Genomic DNA, 15,023 nt, shown 5'->3' with positions numbered 1-15,023 from the left:
GGAATTGAACCCAGGACTTCATGTATAAGAGGTGAGTACTTTACCATTAGGCCATATTCCCAGCCCACCCCCCTTTTTTTTAGTAGTTTATTGGAGATCAAAAAGTCTTTTTTCACAGGCTGGCTTTGAACTGCAATTCTCAGATCTCAGCCTCCTGAATAGCTAGGATTACAAGCATGAGTTACCACTGCCCAGCCATGATTGCCGTTTTGTCTTTCCAGAGAGGCAGGGTGTCTATGGCTCAAGTCTATGGAATCTGAGAAGGAGGATCATGGTTTGAAGCAGATCTGTCCAGGCAGAAAAACCCTGAGACTGTCTTCAATTAATCAGATATATCTAGACTGGAGATGTAGCTCAAGTATTAGACTACCAACTAGGGTGAGAGGGGAGACTATCCTAGCAATAACAGGAGATGGCCCTGAAGTCAAGTCCCAATATAGTTGCTGGCACTTGCACAGACACGTGCGTGCGCACACACAAAACAACAAAACAAACATTTGAGCTGAGCACTGGTGGCTCACGTCTGTAATCCTAGCTATACAGGAGGCTGAGACCTGAGGATCAAGGTTCAAAGACAGCTTGGACAGAAAAGTCTGTGAGATTCTTATTTCTAATAAACTACTAAGAAAGCCAGAAGTGGAGCTGTGGCTCAAAGTGGTAGAGTGCTGCCTTGAGCAAAAGAGTTTAGGGACAGTGCCTGAGTTCAAGCTCTACAAGTGACCCCCCCCCCAAAAAAAAGTAATTAACTGGTAAAGTATAAAAAGAATTAGGCTGAGAGAGACTGAAAATTTTCTTTGTTGTTGTTGGTTGTAGGCAAGCTCCTTTGCCTACAAATGGAGCCACTGGGTCATTTTGAGTAGTGAGTCTCATGGGAACTTTTCTTCTTGGGCTGGCTTTGAACCCATCCTTAAGGTCTCAGTCTCCTGAGTAGCTAGGATTGCAGGCATGAGCCACTGGCACCCTGCTTAGACAGAAAACTCTAACAAAGACTTCTAAAATAATTTAGGTGGGAAAAAGACCCACTAAAGACTTGAAATAAGGCAGTAGCAATTAAAAAAAAAGGAGCTGAAAAGGTTCAGATACTTAGGAATGTACAGCACTTAATAACATATAGTGTAATTTCTTGTTTGTTTTGTGCTTGGGCACAGATGAGCAGTTGGCTTAATAACTACATTTTTTTTGGGCCAGTCCTGGGGTTTGGGACTCAGGGCCTGGGCACTGTCCCTGGCTTCTTTTTGCTCAAGGCTAGCACTCTGCCTCTTGAGCCACAGCGACACTTCTGGCTTTTTCTGTGTATGTGGTGCTGAGGAATCCAGGGCTTCACACATGCCAGGCAGGCAGTCTACCGCCAAGCCAGGTTTCCAGCCCCTTAATAGCTACAACGTTTATACTCTATGTTTGTATCCTCTGTAACCACTCAGTGAAAAATAGTTGCATTTGGTGAAAGTTGGTGGAACCGTTGGGAAATATGCTAGGGACAGCAGCTTGGAGGCACTCAGAAAAGACTTAGGAGAGACCATGGTAAGGACAGGGAAGAGGAATCTCAAAAGCAAAGGTCAGCCGAGGCTGCACTGGGAAACTCTTGTCTGAACTCAGACCTCCACTCCTCCCTCGCTCGCCTCAGCGCCCCCAATCCCGGGCCCTCCCTTCCCCAAGCCGTTTCCCGCCACTGGCAGGTGGCCCCACCTCTCCGCTCTCAGCGGGCGAAAACCCACCAAGGGCAGGCCACGCCCTCTCCTTGGCTGCGTCTGCGGCTGCGCTTCCCCGCCCCCCCTCCACTCCCACGCCGGCCGGGCCCCCTGGGAGCGCCAGGCCACGCCCACCGCGGAGTCCCCCTGGCCGCGGAGGCTTCCTCGGCCCGTCCCCGCCGCCCCGCCCAGCGTTCCTGCGGCCCGCGCCAGGGGGCGCCGCGCAGCCAGCCCGCCCGCCCGCCCGCCCGCCCGCCCGCCGCCGGCGGCCCGCGGGTCTCGCACACACCCCCCTCCGCCGCGCTCGCTGGCGGTGCGGAGCCGACGGCGCCTCCGCTCCGAGCCTGCGGGGCTGCGCCGGCTCCTACTCCCGAGGGGTCGCGGAGCCCCCGATGGCTGCGGAGGGGTCCGAGAGGCCGCGCGTGTGAGCTGGCGGGCGTCATGGAGGCGGAGCAGCGGTCGGCGGCCGGGGCCAGCGGAGGGACGACCCCTGGGCTGGAAGCGGCGCCTGCCGCTGCTCCGGCTCCGGCGAACGCGGCCTCGGGTCGGAACCCCGCGTCGGCGCCGGAGCCTAAGAGGAGGCAGCTTGGGACGCTGCTTCAGCCCACGGTCAACAAGTTCTCCCTGCGGGTGTTCGGCAGCCACAAGGCGGTGGAAATCGAGCAGGAGCGGGTGAAGTCAGCGGGGGCCTGGATCATCCACCCCTACAGCGACTTCCGGTATTGGGGGCCCGGCGAGGAGGGCGGAGGACACTGATCCCACCCCCCGTGGGCAGCGACGCGGGTGCCAGGCCCGCCCCACCCTCCGCAGGCACCCAGGGGGTCCCCGGGTGCAGCCGGAGAATCGCCTTCCCCTCGCCCCCTACCCAACCGAGGAATTCCCCGGCCGGTGGTCCTCCGTTTCTAGTCGGGCTGAGGCTCCAGAACCGGCAAGCAAACGCCGAGGAATCTCCACAGAGCGTGCTTCCCCCCGTGCAGGAACCCCGTAGCCCATCTGGACCCACAGGGGCTACCCCCAGTTCGGAACCTCTCTAGTCTTCTCCAGTTCTCTTGTGTCGGAGAATCCGAAAGATGATATCATGACCCCAGGCTCGGGGTCAGTCTGAGGAAGAGTCGAACCCTGCTATATCCCACCCTCTACCCGCCCCCTCCCAGCCCCCCCACCCCCACCAGCACCTGCCTATCTCAGCAGGATAGGCTACCTAGAAATTTAGGGACCTGGGAGGGGCAGGGGTCCCGGACCACAGCTCGGGTTGCTGCTGTCCCTGGTGCTGAAGGCGGGCGCGGTGGGGCGGGGCCAAAACTCAAAGCAGTTGAGGCAGCCCAGCAGGACCACCGCCCAGGTGATTCCTGGGGGGGGGGGGAGGGGGGAGGGACTGAAAGCGGGGGTGGGGCCATTTCACCGTCCCCATAAAGCTGTACCTCTACATCAAGGTCGCTAGGGGAGGAGAGCAGCCCTGTCCTTGGGGGAAGTGAAGGACAGTTTTTGGATGGGGTGGAGATGTGTGCGGAGCTGCTAACCTGGGAAAAGACAAAGTGTGCAGGGAACGCAATTGGAGATTTAGGCATTATTGTGCATCCACAGACATCCGCATTAATTGTTCCTTTTGCTCCCATTGTTCCTCCCAGTTCTCTTTTTACCGCCTGGCTCTCATCCTGCCAGTGCACCCTTTTTCGTCTCCCGTGGATCTTCCTCCCCTCCCCCAGTACACCCTCAGATGTGTCCCCAGAAGCCAGATTCCCCCTTATGATTGTGCTTTTTCTCCATCTTCTCCTTGCATCACCCGCCGGGCTTGTGACCGCCTGTGAGTCAGGCTGTGAAGATGTACTGATGGCTTAAGCAAACCTTTTCTTTTCCTCTCCCTTATCTCCCAGTGCAGGATCTGTCTTCAGAGCCCAAGAGAGATGTGGGGCGCAGGAGGGGGGGAGGGGGAGGCTAAAGGTGTATTTTTTTTTTTTAATGAAAGCAGCAATTTGAGGGGCTTCCTGGAGACTTGGATTTGAGAATCACCTAGTTCCCTCTCAGGGGCTGAAGGATTGATTTTGTAATCACAGTCAGACCAGGCTGTGTTTTGGCTTTATGCTAGGATTAGACATGTCCTAAAATTAAAACCACCATAGGTATTTGAGTCTCTCAGATTATCCACTAATTTTTCTCTGAATGAAGGCTTCACCCTGCTCCCTACTGACCTCCTTTTTTCCACAGCTTCTGCCAAAGCCGTCTAGCTTTCCTTTGCTTGGGCTCAACCGGAGTCCCATTGGGCACGCCCAGCAGGTGCAGGGATGTGGAGCTCAAACCTCACTGCCTTGGGATTTCCTTAGGAGATCTTCTGTGTGCAGCCATCAAAGGCGGGGGGTAGGGAGGAGGAATCCCTAGAAAGCTCAGTTCAGACAGGAGAGGAGGTAGGATAATAGACCACCTCAGAGGAGAGGAATAGGATTTCATGGGTGCGATAGTGCTGTGGAGGAGGAATGGGTGGGACAGGCTGAGGAAGACGTGAGGTCCTAGACTAGGAATGGACAGAGAGCAGGAGAAACAGCAACCTTTTCAGAAAGCTGGGACTAAAGGGTGGGTGAGTCATAGCACCAACTACTATTTGTACAGCATTTGTACATCCATTGTCTCGATGGAAAATTTTTAACAACCCCGTGAAGTTAACATAGAGTACTATCTCTGCTTTTACACATTTAAAAATGCTTCATAATCATGACACCAATTTTACATAATAGGGATGAGTATATACATGCATATATGTATATCTTATATGTCTGTAATTATAAAGCAAGCTTCCATGTAACAACTATCTATATTAAGATGTGTACATTGCTGGGCGCTGGTGGGTCATGCCTCTAATCCTATTTGCCCAAGAGGCCAAGATCTGAGGACCATGATTCAAAGCCAGCACAGGCATGGAAGTACCTGAGGCTCTTATCTCTAATTAATTAAAAAAAAAAAAAGCTGTAGGTGGTGTAAGCCAACAGCACCCAGCAGGCCTTATACTCTCGATTAACTTTTCTTTGCTCAAGCCTGGCACTCTACCCTTTGAACCATGCCTCCACTTCTAGGTTTTTACTTCTCAATTGGAGATATAAATCTCTCAAGTTTGTCTGCTAGACTGGCTCTGAACGTTGATTCTCAGATTTCAGCCTCCTGTGTAGGTTTGGAGGGGAGTGTTGAAAATTGAACTTGTGGGCTGGGGATATGGCCTAGCGGCAATAGTGCTTGCCTCGTATACATGAGGCCCTGAGTTCAATTCCCCAGCACCACATATACAGAAAATGGCCAGAAGTGTCGCTGTGGCTCAAGTGGTAGGGTGCTAGCCTTGAGCAAAAAGAAGCCAGGGACAGTGCTCAGGCCCTGAGTCCAAGCCCCAGGACTGGCAAAAAAAAGAAGAAAAAAGAAAAAGAAAATTGAACTTGTACCCAGTGCTGGTGGCTCATGCCTGTAATCCTAGCTACTCAGGAGGCTGAGATCTGCAGCCTGGGCAGGAAAGTTTGTGACACTCTTACTTCCAATTTGACACCAAAAAACCAGAAGTGTAGCTGTGGCTCAAAGTAGTAGAGTGCTAAGCCTTGAGCAAAAAGAACTCAGCGGGGCTGGGGATGTGGCTTGGTGGTAGAGTTGCTTGCCTAGCATGCATGAAGCCCTGGGTTCGATTCCTCAGAACCATATAAACAGAAAAAGCTGGAAGTGGTGCTGTGGCTCAAGTGGTAGAGTGCTAGCCTTGAGCAAAAGGAAGCCAGGGACAGTGCTCAGCCCTTGAGTTCAAGCTCCAAAACTGTCAAAAATAAACAAGCCCAAAACAAAATCCACAAAACTTCAGGGACAGCACCCAGGCCTTGAGTTCAAGCCCCATAACAACAAAAAAAAAAGGAACTTGTGGCCTACATCAGGTTAAGTCCACACTCTACCACTGAACTGAACCTCCAGCTTCATATTGGAGTTGTCTGGGACTCTTTAATTTCTAAAACAGTTGTTACTTTTCTACAGACTGGGATTGGAAAGCAGTTTCAGTGGAATCATCTGCATATGTATCATGTTTCTTTGTATCTAGATATGTATCTTCATGTTTCTTTCTTCTTCTCAACATAGAATTTGAGAGATTCACCTCTACTGCTACTGAATGTAGCTGTAGTTAGGTAGTTTTCTAGCTATAGAGTGAATACGTTGCAGTATATTTATATGGGATGTTTTTCCTCCTTTGGTAGGGCTCAGACCCATTGTGCTTTGCATGCTATGCATATCGCCAGCCCCTGGCTTGTCTTACCTACATTTTCTACAGATGTTGATTTGAATTTCACCACATTTAATCAAGGATTAAATTTAATCAAATTTAATACGAATTCTTGTAATATGTCTTGGAGCACCTTCCCTAAATGTGCACGTGTATCTAGAGACAGAATTGTTGAGCTGCACGGAATGCAAATGTCTAACCTAACTAAACGATGTGGAATTATTTTCCTAACTGCTGGTCCTAATTTTCCCTCCTAGTGACCACTAATCTATATCCTGCCCACTCTTTTCTTGGCAGTGTCAGAGAAATGTCACCTTGATCTTACTCTGCATTCCGTTTGTGACTTAGGTTTTACTGGGATCTGATCATGCTGTTGCTGATGGTGGGGAACCTCATCGTCCTGCCCGTGGGCATCACCTTCTTCAAGGAGGAGAACTCCCCACCCTGGATCGTCTTCAATGTCCTCTCTGACACTTTCTTCTTGATGGATCTGGTGCTCAACTTCCGAACGGGCATTGTAGTGGAGGAGGGTGCTGAGATCCTGCTGGCGCCGCGTGCCATCCGCACTCGCTACCTGCGTACCTGGTTCCTGGTTGACCTCATCTCCTCTATCCCAGTGGATTATATTTTCCTGGTGGTGGAGCTAGAGCCAAGGCTAGATGCCGAGGTCTATAAGACAGCAAGAGCGTTGCGAATCGTTCGCTTCACCAAGATCCTCAGCCTGCTGCGACTGCTCCGCCTCTCCCGCCTCATCCGCTACATACACCAGTGGGAGGAGGTGGGGTGGGGAGGTGGGCAGGGGGGCTTGCAGATTCCTCAGTGGGAAGGTGCTGTGGGGTGGGGGTGGGGATCCTGGTGACTTTATGGGATGGGGCAGGTGGATGAGGCTTCCATGGATGAATTATTTGCTAAGTCATGGGGAGGATGCGGGAACAGAGTAAATGTTCATGGAATGAGGCATGGGGTGGGGCTGGTGGTGCTCAAGGGTAATGCCCAGCAGCTGGACAAACACTTTAGGGTTAGTGATGGCTGGGTGAAAGATAGATATGAAGAGGAAACTGCTACTTCAAGGCAGCAGGGTTCCATGGTTGAGAGTACAGGTTCTAAAAAATTTCATTTCCTGGGGGTCAGATCCTAAGTTTTTTAATCTAAAAAAAAAAAAATATATATATATATATATATGGCTGATTCTTATTCTCTAAGATGGTAATAATATATTTAATTATGATTTGGTTGAAGGATTAAAGGAGTTCACTTGTGTAAAGTACTTAGGCATCTGGCACCGAGTAAGTCCTCAGCAAATTAGTTGTTCTGATTGCTTTTGTTGGAGAGGAAGTGCTGCCTGCTCCTAATGTTTTTTGTTTGTTTGTTTTTGTTTTTGCCAGTCCTGGGGCTTGAACTCAGGGCCTGAGCACTGTTCCTTGGCTTCCTTTTGCTCAAGGCTAGCACTCTACTACTTGAGCCACAGTGCCACTTCTGGCTTTTTCTGTTTATGTGGTACTGAGGAATTGAACCCAGGGCTTTATGCATGCTAGGCAAGCACTGAGCCACATTCCCAGCCCCTGCTATAAGTCTTGCACACTTGGCCTGGAGACCTGACATTGTGAAAAGCCCCCTTCTCCTCTCTTCCAGTTGACATCTATGCAGCTTGTGCAGCAGATGAGTTTGAGTCTCTGCCATGGCACTTATAGTGTGATTCTGGGCACTTGATTGGCTTCAGTTTTCCTATCTTCAAGACAAAAATAATAACACAACCTACTTTGTATTGGCTGTGTGTGTGTGTGTGTGTGTGTGTGTGCTATAAAACCCTATACAAATAAATAATAGCCACGTTTTTTTAATTCAGGGAAGCTGGGGCAAGGGAGAAGTTCAAAGAGAACTTGCAAGGCTAGGACTGGAGGAGGACCCGCAGGGAGGGGTTCCTGTCCACAGCAGCCCTTCCTCGGACTCCTCAGATCTTTCACATGACCTATGACCTGGCCAGCGCTGTGGTGCGCATCTTCAACCTCATTGGGATGATGCTGCTGCTCTGTCACTGGGATGGCTGTCTGCAGTTCCTGGTTCCCATGCTGCAGGACTTCCCTCCCGACTGCTGGGTCTCCATGAACCGCATGGTGGTGAGAAGCCCCCACAGCTCTGCCACTCCTGGGCTTCCTAAGGGCTCTTCTGCCCAAGTAATAGGGATAGCCCCCCCGGGGCAGGGGGGCAGGAGGTCAGAGATGATCAACAGACAAGACGGAAGGGGTGGGCTGGAGGGAGGTGAAAGGAGAGAGTTCCCGATGGAGTCCTTGTGTGTTGGAGGGAGCAGGCAAGTGAAGGGAGCCGAGGCAGAAACGGAGGTCTCCCCAAGTTGCAAAGCAGGCCCATTGTGCTTCAAGGGACTCTAGAATCAAACAAATGCCCCCGAAGGAAGGTCTGAAGTAGAAGGACTAAAAGAGAAAAGGGGGCAGTGGAAGAGTGAGGCTCGAGGGACCCATGCCTAGACCTGCAATGTGCTCTGCCCCCCAGAACCACTCATGGGGCCGCCAGTATTCCCACGCCCTGTTCAAGGCCATGAGCCACATGCTGTGCATTGGCTATGGGCAGCAGGCACCTGTAGGCATGCCTGACGTCTGGCTCACCATGCTCAGCATGATTGTGGGCGCCACGTGCTACGCCATGTTCATCGGTCATGCCACTGCACTCATCCAGTCCCTGGACTCTTCCCGGCGTCAGTACCAAGAGAAGGTCAGCAGGGACAGGAGAGGGAAGGGGTGGGCATGGAGAGGTGCTGAAAACTGGGTAGCTCAACTGAAGGCCCATTCTGATGAGCCTCTATGTTCTTCTCTGCCTCATGACCATTTGTCCCATACCCTGTGTGACCTTTTCACTGTTTGGGCTGAATTTGCTGTTATTGGACCCCTCCTCTGCTCATCCCTGGGTTTTGCTGTGACTGCTGTATGTCTGCCCTATACTTACCACTATCTGTATGTCCTCTGTGGCCCTGTGTGTCCATGTCTGGCTCAATGTTTTACCCCGCTGGGTCTGACCTGCATCTATGACGCTCCCCCTCCTGCTCCCCTCTTCTGGTCCTATGTCTGTGTCCTTTTCCTGCTCACAATGGGTTGGCCCTCCAGTACAAGCAGGTGGAGCAGTACATGTCCTTCCACAAGCTGCCAGCTGACACACGGCAGCGCATCCATGAGTACTACGAGCATCGCTACCAGGGCAAGATGTTTGATGAGGAGAGCATCCTAGGCGAGCTGAGCGAGCCGCTGCGGGAGGTGGGGCTGGGCTGGGCTGGGCTCTGACGGTGGGGCTTGTAAAGGATCCTGGCCTCTAGAGTGCTGTCTGGGAGGAGGAAGTATTGGTCTGCAGATGGTCCTGTAGGGAGAGAGGCCTGTAGAGGCCCCTACAGAGGCCAGGTGTTTGGAGGGGCCCTTAGGTCTTTCTTGAAGGTCTCATGGGGGTGAAGTATGTATGGGGGAGAGACTTCAGTGGTTTCTACTTGGGAGAAGTGTTTCCACGAGGACCCATGGGAGTGTTCTGAAGGCAGAAGCTTAAGGAGGGTTTCAACCTCCCTTCGTAATCCCAGACATTTTTAGATCTCGCTCTAGTGGTGGGATTTCTGGAGACAGAGAAGTGGGGACACCTTGGAATCGGAGTGGGGTGGGGAGGGAGGGCACAGCTGGCTAACAAGCCTCTCTTCTGCCCAGGAGATCATTAACTTCACCTGTCGGGGCCTAGTAGCCCACATGCCGCTGTTTGCCCACGCTGACCCCAGCTTCGTCACCGCAGTGCTCACCAAGCTCCGCTTTGAGGTCTTCCAGCCAGGAGACCTCGTGGTGCGTGAGGGCTCAGTGGGCAGGAAGATGTACTTCATCCAGCATGGGCTGCTCAGCGTGCTGGCACGTGGTGCCCGGGACACCCGCCTCACTGATGGATCCTACTTTGGGGGTCAGCAAGCCTCAGGGAGGGGGTGGGAGTGGTTGCAAGCATTGGACAGATGGAAGCTTCTCTCTGGAACAGGGTCCCTACCTAGCTATGCAGCAGAATCACAGAGTTCCAGGCCCTCACCAGGTCTATGCAGCAAGAATCTCTAGGCCTGGGGCCTGGAGCTGTGCTTTTAAAAAGCTTCTTTGGAGACCAGGTGTAGTGGTTCGGGTCTGTAATTCTAGCTACGTGGGAAGTAGAGATCCAGGGGACTGTAGTTGGAGGCCACCAGCCTGTGCACAGAGTTAGTGAGACCCAATATTAACCAATAAAAAAATTAAGTCATTACAACTATGCAGGCAGAATAAATAGGATTGCAGTCTAGACCAGCTCTCATAAATATGAGACTCTCTTCGAAAGATGAAAACAAATTAGATGCCAGGGAATCACTCCTGTAATTCCAGTTACTTGAGATGTTCAAAACCAGCCCAGAAAAGTCTGAGAGACTATCTCCAATTAACCAGGAAAAAAATATATATAAATTGGTCCAAGTGCTCATGGTTTATGCCTGTAATCTTAGCTACTCTGAGATCTGAGGATCATGCTTTAAAGCCAGCACAAGCAGAAAGACCCTGAGGCTCTTTATTGCCAATAAACCAGATAAAGTCAGAAGTGGAGCTGTGGCTCAGGTGGTAGAGTGCTAGCCTTGAGCAAAATAAGCTCAGTGACAGCACCCAGGCCATGAACTCAAGCCCTAAGACCAGCATACAAAAAATCATTTGGGGGCTGGGAATATGGTGAAGTGGTAGAGTGCTTGCCTCTCATACATGAAGCCCTGGATTCAATTCCTCAGCACCACATATATAGAAAAAGCCAGAAGTGGCACTGTAGTTCAAGTGGTAGAGTGCTAGCCTTGAGCATAAAGAAGCCAGGGACAGTGCTCAAGGCCCTGAGTTCAAGCCCCAGGACTAGCAAAAAAAAAAAAAAATCAGACTGAAGAGGACGGTTCATGTGATAGAGCACCATATGTGAGGAAAAGAGAGAGAGAAAAGCCAAGAAGCCCTAAGTTTAAGTCCTAGTACTATCTGGATGCTGGTAGCTCATGCCTGTAATCCTAGCTACTGGGGAGACTGAAAACCAAAGATTGAGATTTGAAAGCAGCCAAGGCAGGAACATTTGTGAGACTCATCTCCAATTAGCTACCAAAAAAAAAAAAAAAAAAAAAGCCGAAGTAGAACTGTGGCTCATGTGGTAGAGTGCTAGCCTTGAGAAAAAAAAAGCTCAAGGACAGCATCCACACCTTGAGTTCAAGCCCCAGGACTGGCACATACAAATACAAAAAAGTCCTAGTACTGGCACAAAAATAAGGTAGACACTGGGGACACTTGTGACAGTGCCCTTCCTAGCGAGCACAAAGCCCTGAGTCAAAACCTTAGTACCACCAAAAACAAACCACCAACCAACCCTCAGGAGATTCCAATGTGGAGTCTTTGTCTAGAGGCCTTTTTGGACTCAAGTGTAAAATTTAGGAGTCCTATAGGTTAGGAAAAAGATAGGAATGAAGACCAGCTATCTCGGGGACTTGAGGTTTGACCTGGTGGTATGATCTAAGGACCCAGCCTGTCGCATTGGGTCGGGGGGGGGGGGCAGTTCTGCCAGCTGCTGCCCAAAATGAGGTTCATATAACCTTAGTCCCCAAGCCATCAGGTTGTACTTGGCCCCCTCATAGCTTTGCTTTTCTCCTCCAGGGAGCTCCATGGTGGTCATTTGAAGGGGTGTGAGGAGAAGCTACACAGAGTGAATTACCTCAGGTGTATCCCTGGGTATAGAGCAATGGGACTGAGAATTAAAGTGGAGTGGAGTGACTAGGAGTCTTAGAGCTAGCATAACCTGCCTATTTGTCAGCTGTGACTTGCAGAGCGTGAGAAGGACCAAGAGCCGTATTCAGACATTGGGAAGGTCAATGCTCGGAACATCTGGGATAGGGTAGGATGAATCATTAGTTTTCCCCAAGTTGAACAAGGAGTCAGAATTCTGGGTTAGCATCTGCAGGCCCTGTAAGAGGGAGCTCACGGGGAAAGGGAGGTCTAGGAAAGGGGTCCTGAGCTTTCCAACTTCTGCAGAGATCTGCCTGCTGACTCGGGGCCGGCGCACAGCCAGCGTGAGGGCCGACACCTACTGCCGCCTCTACTCACTCAGCGTGGACCACTTCAATGCTGTGCTGGAGGAGTTCCCCATGATGCGCCGGGCTTTTGAGACAGTGGCCATGGATCGCCTGCGCCGCATCGGTGAGGCCTGTCCACCCCGTCTGCTCTGGGTCCCACTTGTACCTCTTCCTATCTCCCACATCCCAACCCACCCAGTCCCCAAAAATGCCCCAACCGACATTTTAGCACGGAGGCACATTATCCTTAGTCCTCCTCTTTCAGCAAGCCATGCCCCTGGCTCTATCATCCATACCCATCCACATGCCCTGAGTCCTTCTCCTGAGCGTCAGCCTCTGAGCCAGGCTATCTCTAATTCATATCCTTTTCTTTCAGCCCCATCTCCCCAAATCTACCTTCCAGAGCCATTGCCATAGGCCTGACACCGCCCCCCCACCCCCCACTCCATCCTGTTACCCTTTGGATTCCTTCCCTATTCTAATTCCTCTAATGCGGGGACACCTTCTAGGCAAGAAGAACTCCATGCTGCAGAGGAAGCGCTCTGAGCCGAGTCCCAGCAGCAGCGGTGGCATCATGGAGCAGCATTTGGTGCAACATGACAGGGACATGGCCCGGGGTGTTCGAGGCTTGGCCCCAGGCACAGGAGCCCGGCTGAGTGGGAAGCCAGTGCTGTGGGAGCCACTAGTGCACGCGCCCCTTCAAGCAGCTGCCATGACGTCCAGTGTGGCCATCGCCCTGACTCACCAGCGGGGCTCTCTGCCTCTCTCCCCTGACTCTCCAGCCACCCTGCTTGCTCGCTCTGCTCGCCGCTCGGCAGGATCCCCAGCCTCCCCACTGGTGCCTGTCCGAGCTGGTCCTCTGCTGGCCAGGGGGCCGTGGGCATCCACCTCCCGTCTGCCTGCCCCACCTGCCCGAACACTCCACGCCAGCCTGTCCCGGGCTGGCCGCTCCCAGGTGTCTCTGCTGGGCCCACCCCCAGGAGGAGGTGGAAGGCGGCTGGGACCCCGGGGTCGCCCACTCTCAGCTTCTCAACCTTCTCTGCCTCAGAGGGCAACAGGTGATGGCTCTCCTGGGAGAAAGGCTTCTGGAAGTGAGCGCCTGCCCCCCTCGGGGCTCCTGGCCAAGCCTCCAGGGACAGCACAACCACCCAGGCCATCAGTGCCTGAACCAGCCACCCCCCGGGGCCCCCAGCTCTCCGCCAACATGTGAAACCCTTGGTTATACTGGCCTTAGCTCTTAGGGTGCAATAGTGTGTACGCCCAAGGGCAGATGCCCCTTGGGGAACACCAAGGGGTCCTACAGCACTGCCCTATGGGAATCTCTCCCCTTACCTCCATGAAGATGTTCTGTGTCCTCAACCCAAGCAGCCACAGCCTGTCTGACATCCCAACCCATTCACTCATTTGTCATGTGTATATGAGTGCCTACCATGTTCAAGGCACTGTGTCAGGCGCTGTATGTCTCCACTGCCAAGTAGAATGACTCAAGAGCCCTCAACAAAGGGTATTCCTCCTGGCCATGGTCCTGCCGGGTGCAGGCTTCGGCCCTCGACCCTGCCTTTACTAAGCACAAGTACTTGCCACCGCCATCACTGCCAAGTAACTAGATGATTTGTCCCTTGCCTGTGAAACTGCAGGCTCTGGCTGGCTTGTTTATCTTCCCGTCCCCTGCCTGGCGTGTTTATCTTAGCATAGCTGTCAACTATCTGTGTCCCTATTACTGCCAACAAATGTCTTGTGTCCTGAGTGTGGGCATCTACCTTTGCCCTCTTACTGCCACCTCTGGACCCTCCAGTCTATATCCTGAGTGGGAACACGCATCTCCCTCCAAGTTCCCAGCTGACTCTATGTGGTAGAACTGTCTGTGTAAACCCAGAGTTGCCGCTTCCCTGTGTCCCTTGCCCCGGTGGTGTCTCCCACTTCAAGCTAAGGGAAACTCAAGACCTTATTTAGTGTGCCAGCCTAGATCCCGCCCCCCAGGTTGGGGGCAAGTGGCTAAGTTCTTATATGGCTTTTCTTTTTTGTCCCTCTTTATTTATGTGTCTTATTTATTGTCATTTATTCAGTTTATTTATTCTCTTACTAATTTAACTATCAATTCATTTTGTTCTCTCATTCCTTTGTTGTTTGTACACACACACACACACACACACACACACACACTTCCTAGTAGGGAGATGGGAGGATCAGGAGAGGCAGTGCCTCTCCATGCCAGATCTACGGTCATTAAATTCCATCAGCAGCAATACTCAAACCTTCTCCCTATCAAGATAGTAGTGCCAGGCCCACCCAAGAGGGGGAAGTTGATGTGTCTGCCTCTGGGTTTGCTGGTGGTGCAGGAGTAAGGGGAGGCACTGAGGCTTCCTTCCCCGGGGAAGGGCAGGCCATCCAGTGACTCTGCCTTCTCAGGGACTGGAGTGATCCCTTACCCACCCACATTGTCCCTTCCACTCTGCAGCACAGAAGACAATGGGGCCAGGATCCTAGATCTCTTTCTCTCCTGGGTGGGGAGTTCTGGGGTTCTGGCATATGAGAGAAGATTTTATAATTGCTCCTAAGTAGTTGGGTTTAAAAAGAAAATAGACACTCATTTTGGCTTCTGGTCTGTGTGTGGGTGTGCAGGAGTTTCTGGGTGCAAGAAGGGTATGTGACTCATCAAGGCAAGTGGTGAGCATGAGAGTGCCAGAATAGTTGCTTAGTCTAGCACAGAGCTTGTGAAGTCGGCGACGAGAGCAGCCCACCTAGCTGGATGTCAGTGGCTCACGCCTGGAATCCTAGCTATTCAGGTGGCTGAGATCTGCGGATTGAGGCTTACTACCCAGGGGAAGAATGTCTGTGAGACTTAGTCTCCAGGTAACTAGCAAAAAGCTAGAAGTGGTGGTGTAGCTCAAGTGGTAGATCATTAGCCTTGAACAAAAAAGCTAAGGGACAGTGCCCAGGCCCTGAGTTCAAGTCCTAGTACTGGCACACACACACACACACAGCCCATTTGGTTTTCAGTTTCCCTAACATCCATCTACCCTAG

General features: G+C 51.9%; 1 protein-coding gene across 2 annotated transcripts; it reads left to right on the top strand.

The window, feature by feature from the left end:
• The first annotated feature begins 2,121 nt into the window (after positions 1-2,121).
• Positions 2,122-14,525, top strand: Hcn3 (hyperpolarization activated cyclic nucleotide gated potassium channel 3). 2 transcript variants are annotated; one of them, XM_048357539.1, is made up of 8 exons: positions 2,122-2,407; positions 6,271-6,700; positions 7,878-8,039; positions 8,431-8,649; positions 9,039-9,185; positions 9,618-9,858; positions 11,958-12,122; positions 12,508-14,525. In XM_048357539.1, the coding sequence occupies exons 1-8, from the start codon at positions 2,130-2,132 to the stop codon at positions 13,206-13,208; spliced, it is 2,343 nt and encodes a 780-aa protein (XP_048213496.1). In that variant the 5' UTR covers positions 2,122-2,129; the 3' UTR covers positions 13,209-14,525. The 2 variants fall into 2 exon arrangements, with proteins under 2 accessions (XP_048213496.1, XP_048213497.1); XM_048357540.1 differs by lacking the exon at positions 9,039-9,185.
• Positions 14,526-15,023: the final 498 nt, after the last annotated feature.

The sequence above is a fragment of the Perognathus longimembris genome, chromosome 11 (assembly GCF_023159225.1).
Source record: "Perognathus longimembris pacificus isolate PPM17 chromosome 11, ASM2315922v1, whole genome shotgun sequence".
Lineage (NCBI taxonomy): Eukaryota > Metazoa > Chordata > Mammalia > Rodentia > Heteromyidae > Perognathus > Perognathus longimembris.
The sequence above is the reverse complement of the archived record's forward strand: the minus strand, read 5'-3'. Positions and strand labels throughout refer to the sequence as shown.

Coding starts and splice junctions, on each gene's coding strand:
- Hcn3 (XM_048357539.1), top strand. CDS start 2,130: ATGGAGGCGGAGCAGCGGTCGGCGGCCGGGGCCAGCGGAGGGACGACC. Junction 8,040..8,430: donor TCTCCATGAACCGCATGGTG/GTGAGAAGCCCC, acceptor TCTGCCCCCCAG/AACCACTCATGGGGCCGCCA. Junction 9,186..9,617: donor TGAGCGAGCCGCTGCGGGAG/GTGGGGCTGGGC, acceptor TCTTCTGCCCAG/GAGATCATTAACTTCACCTG.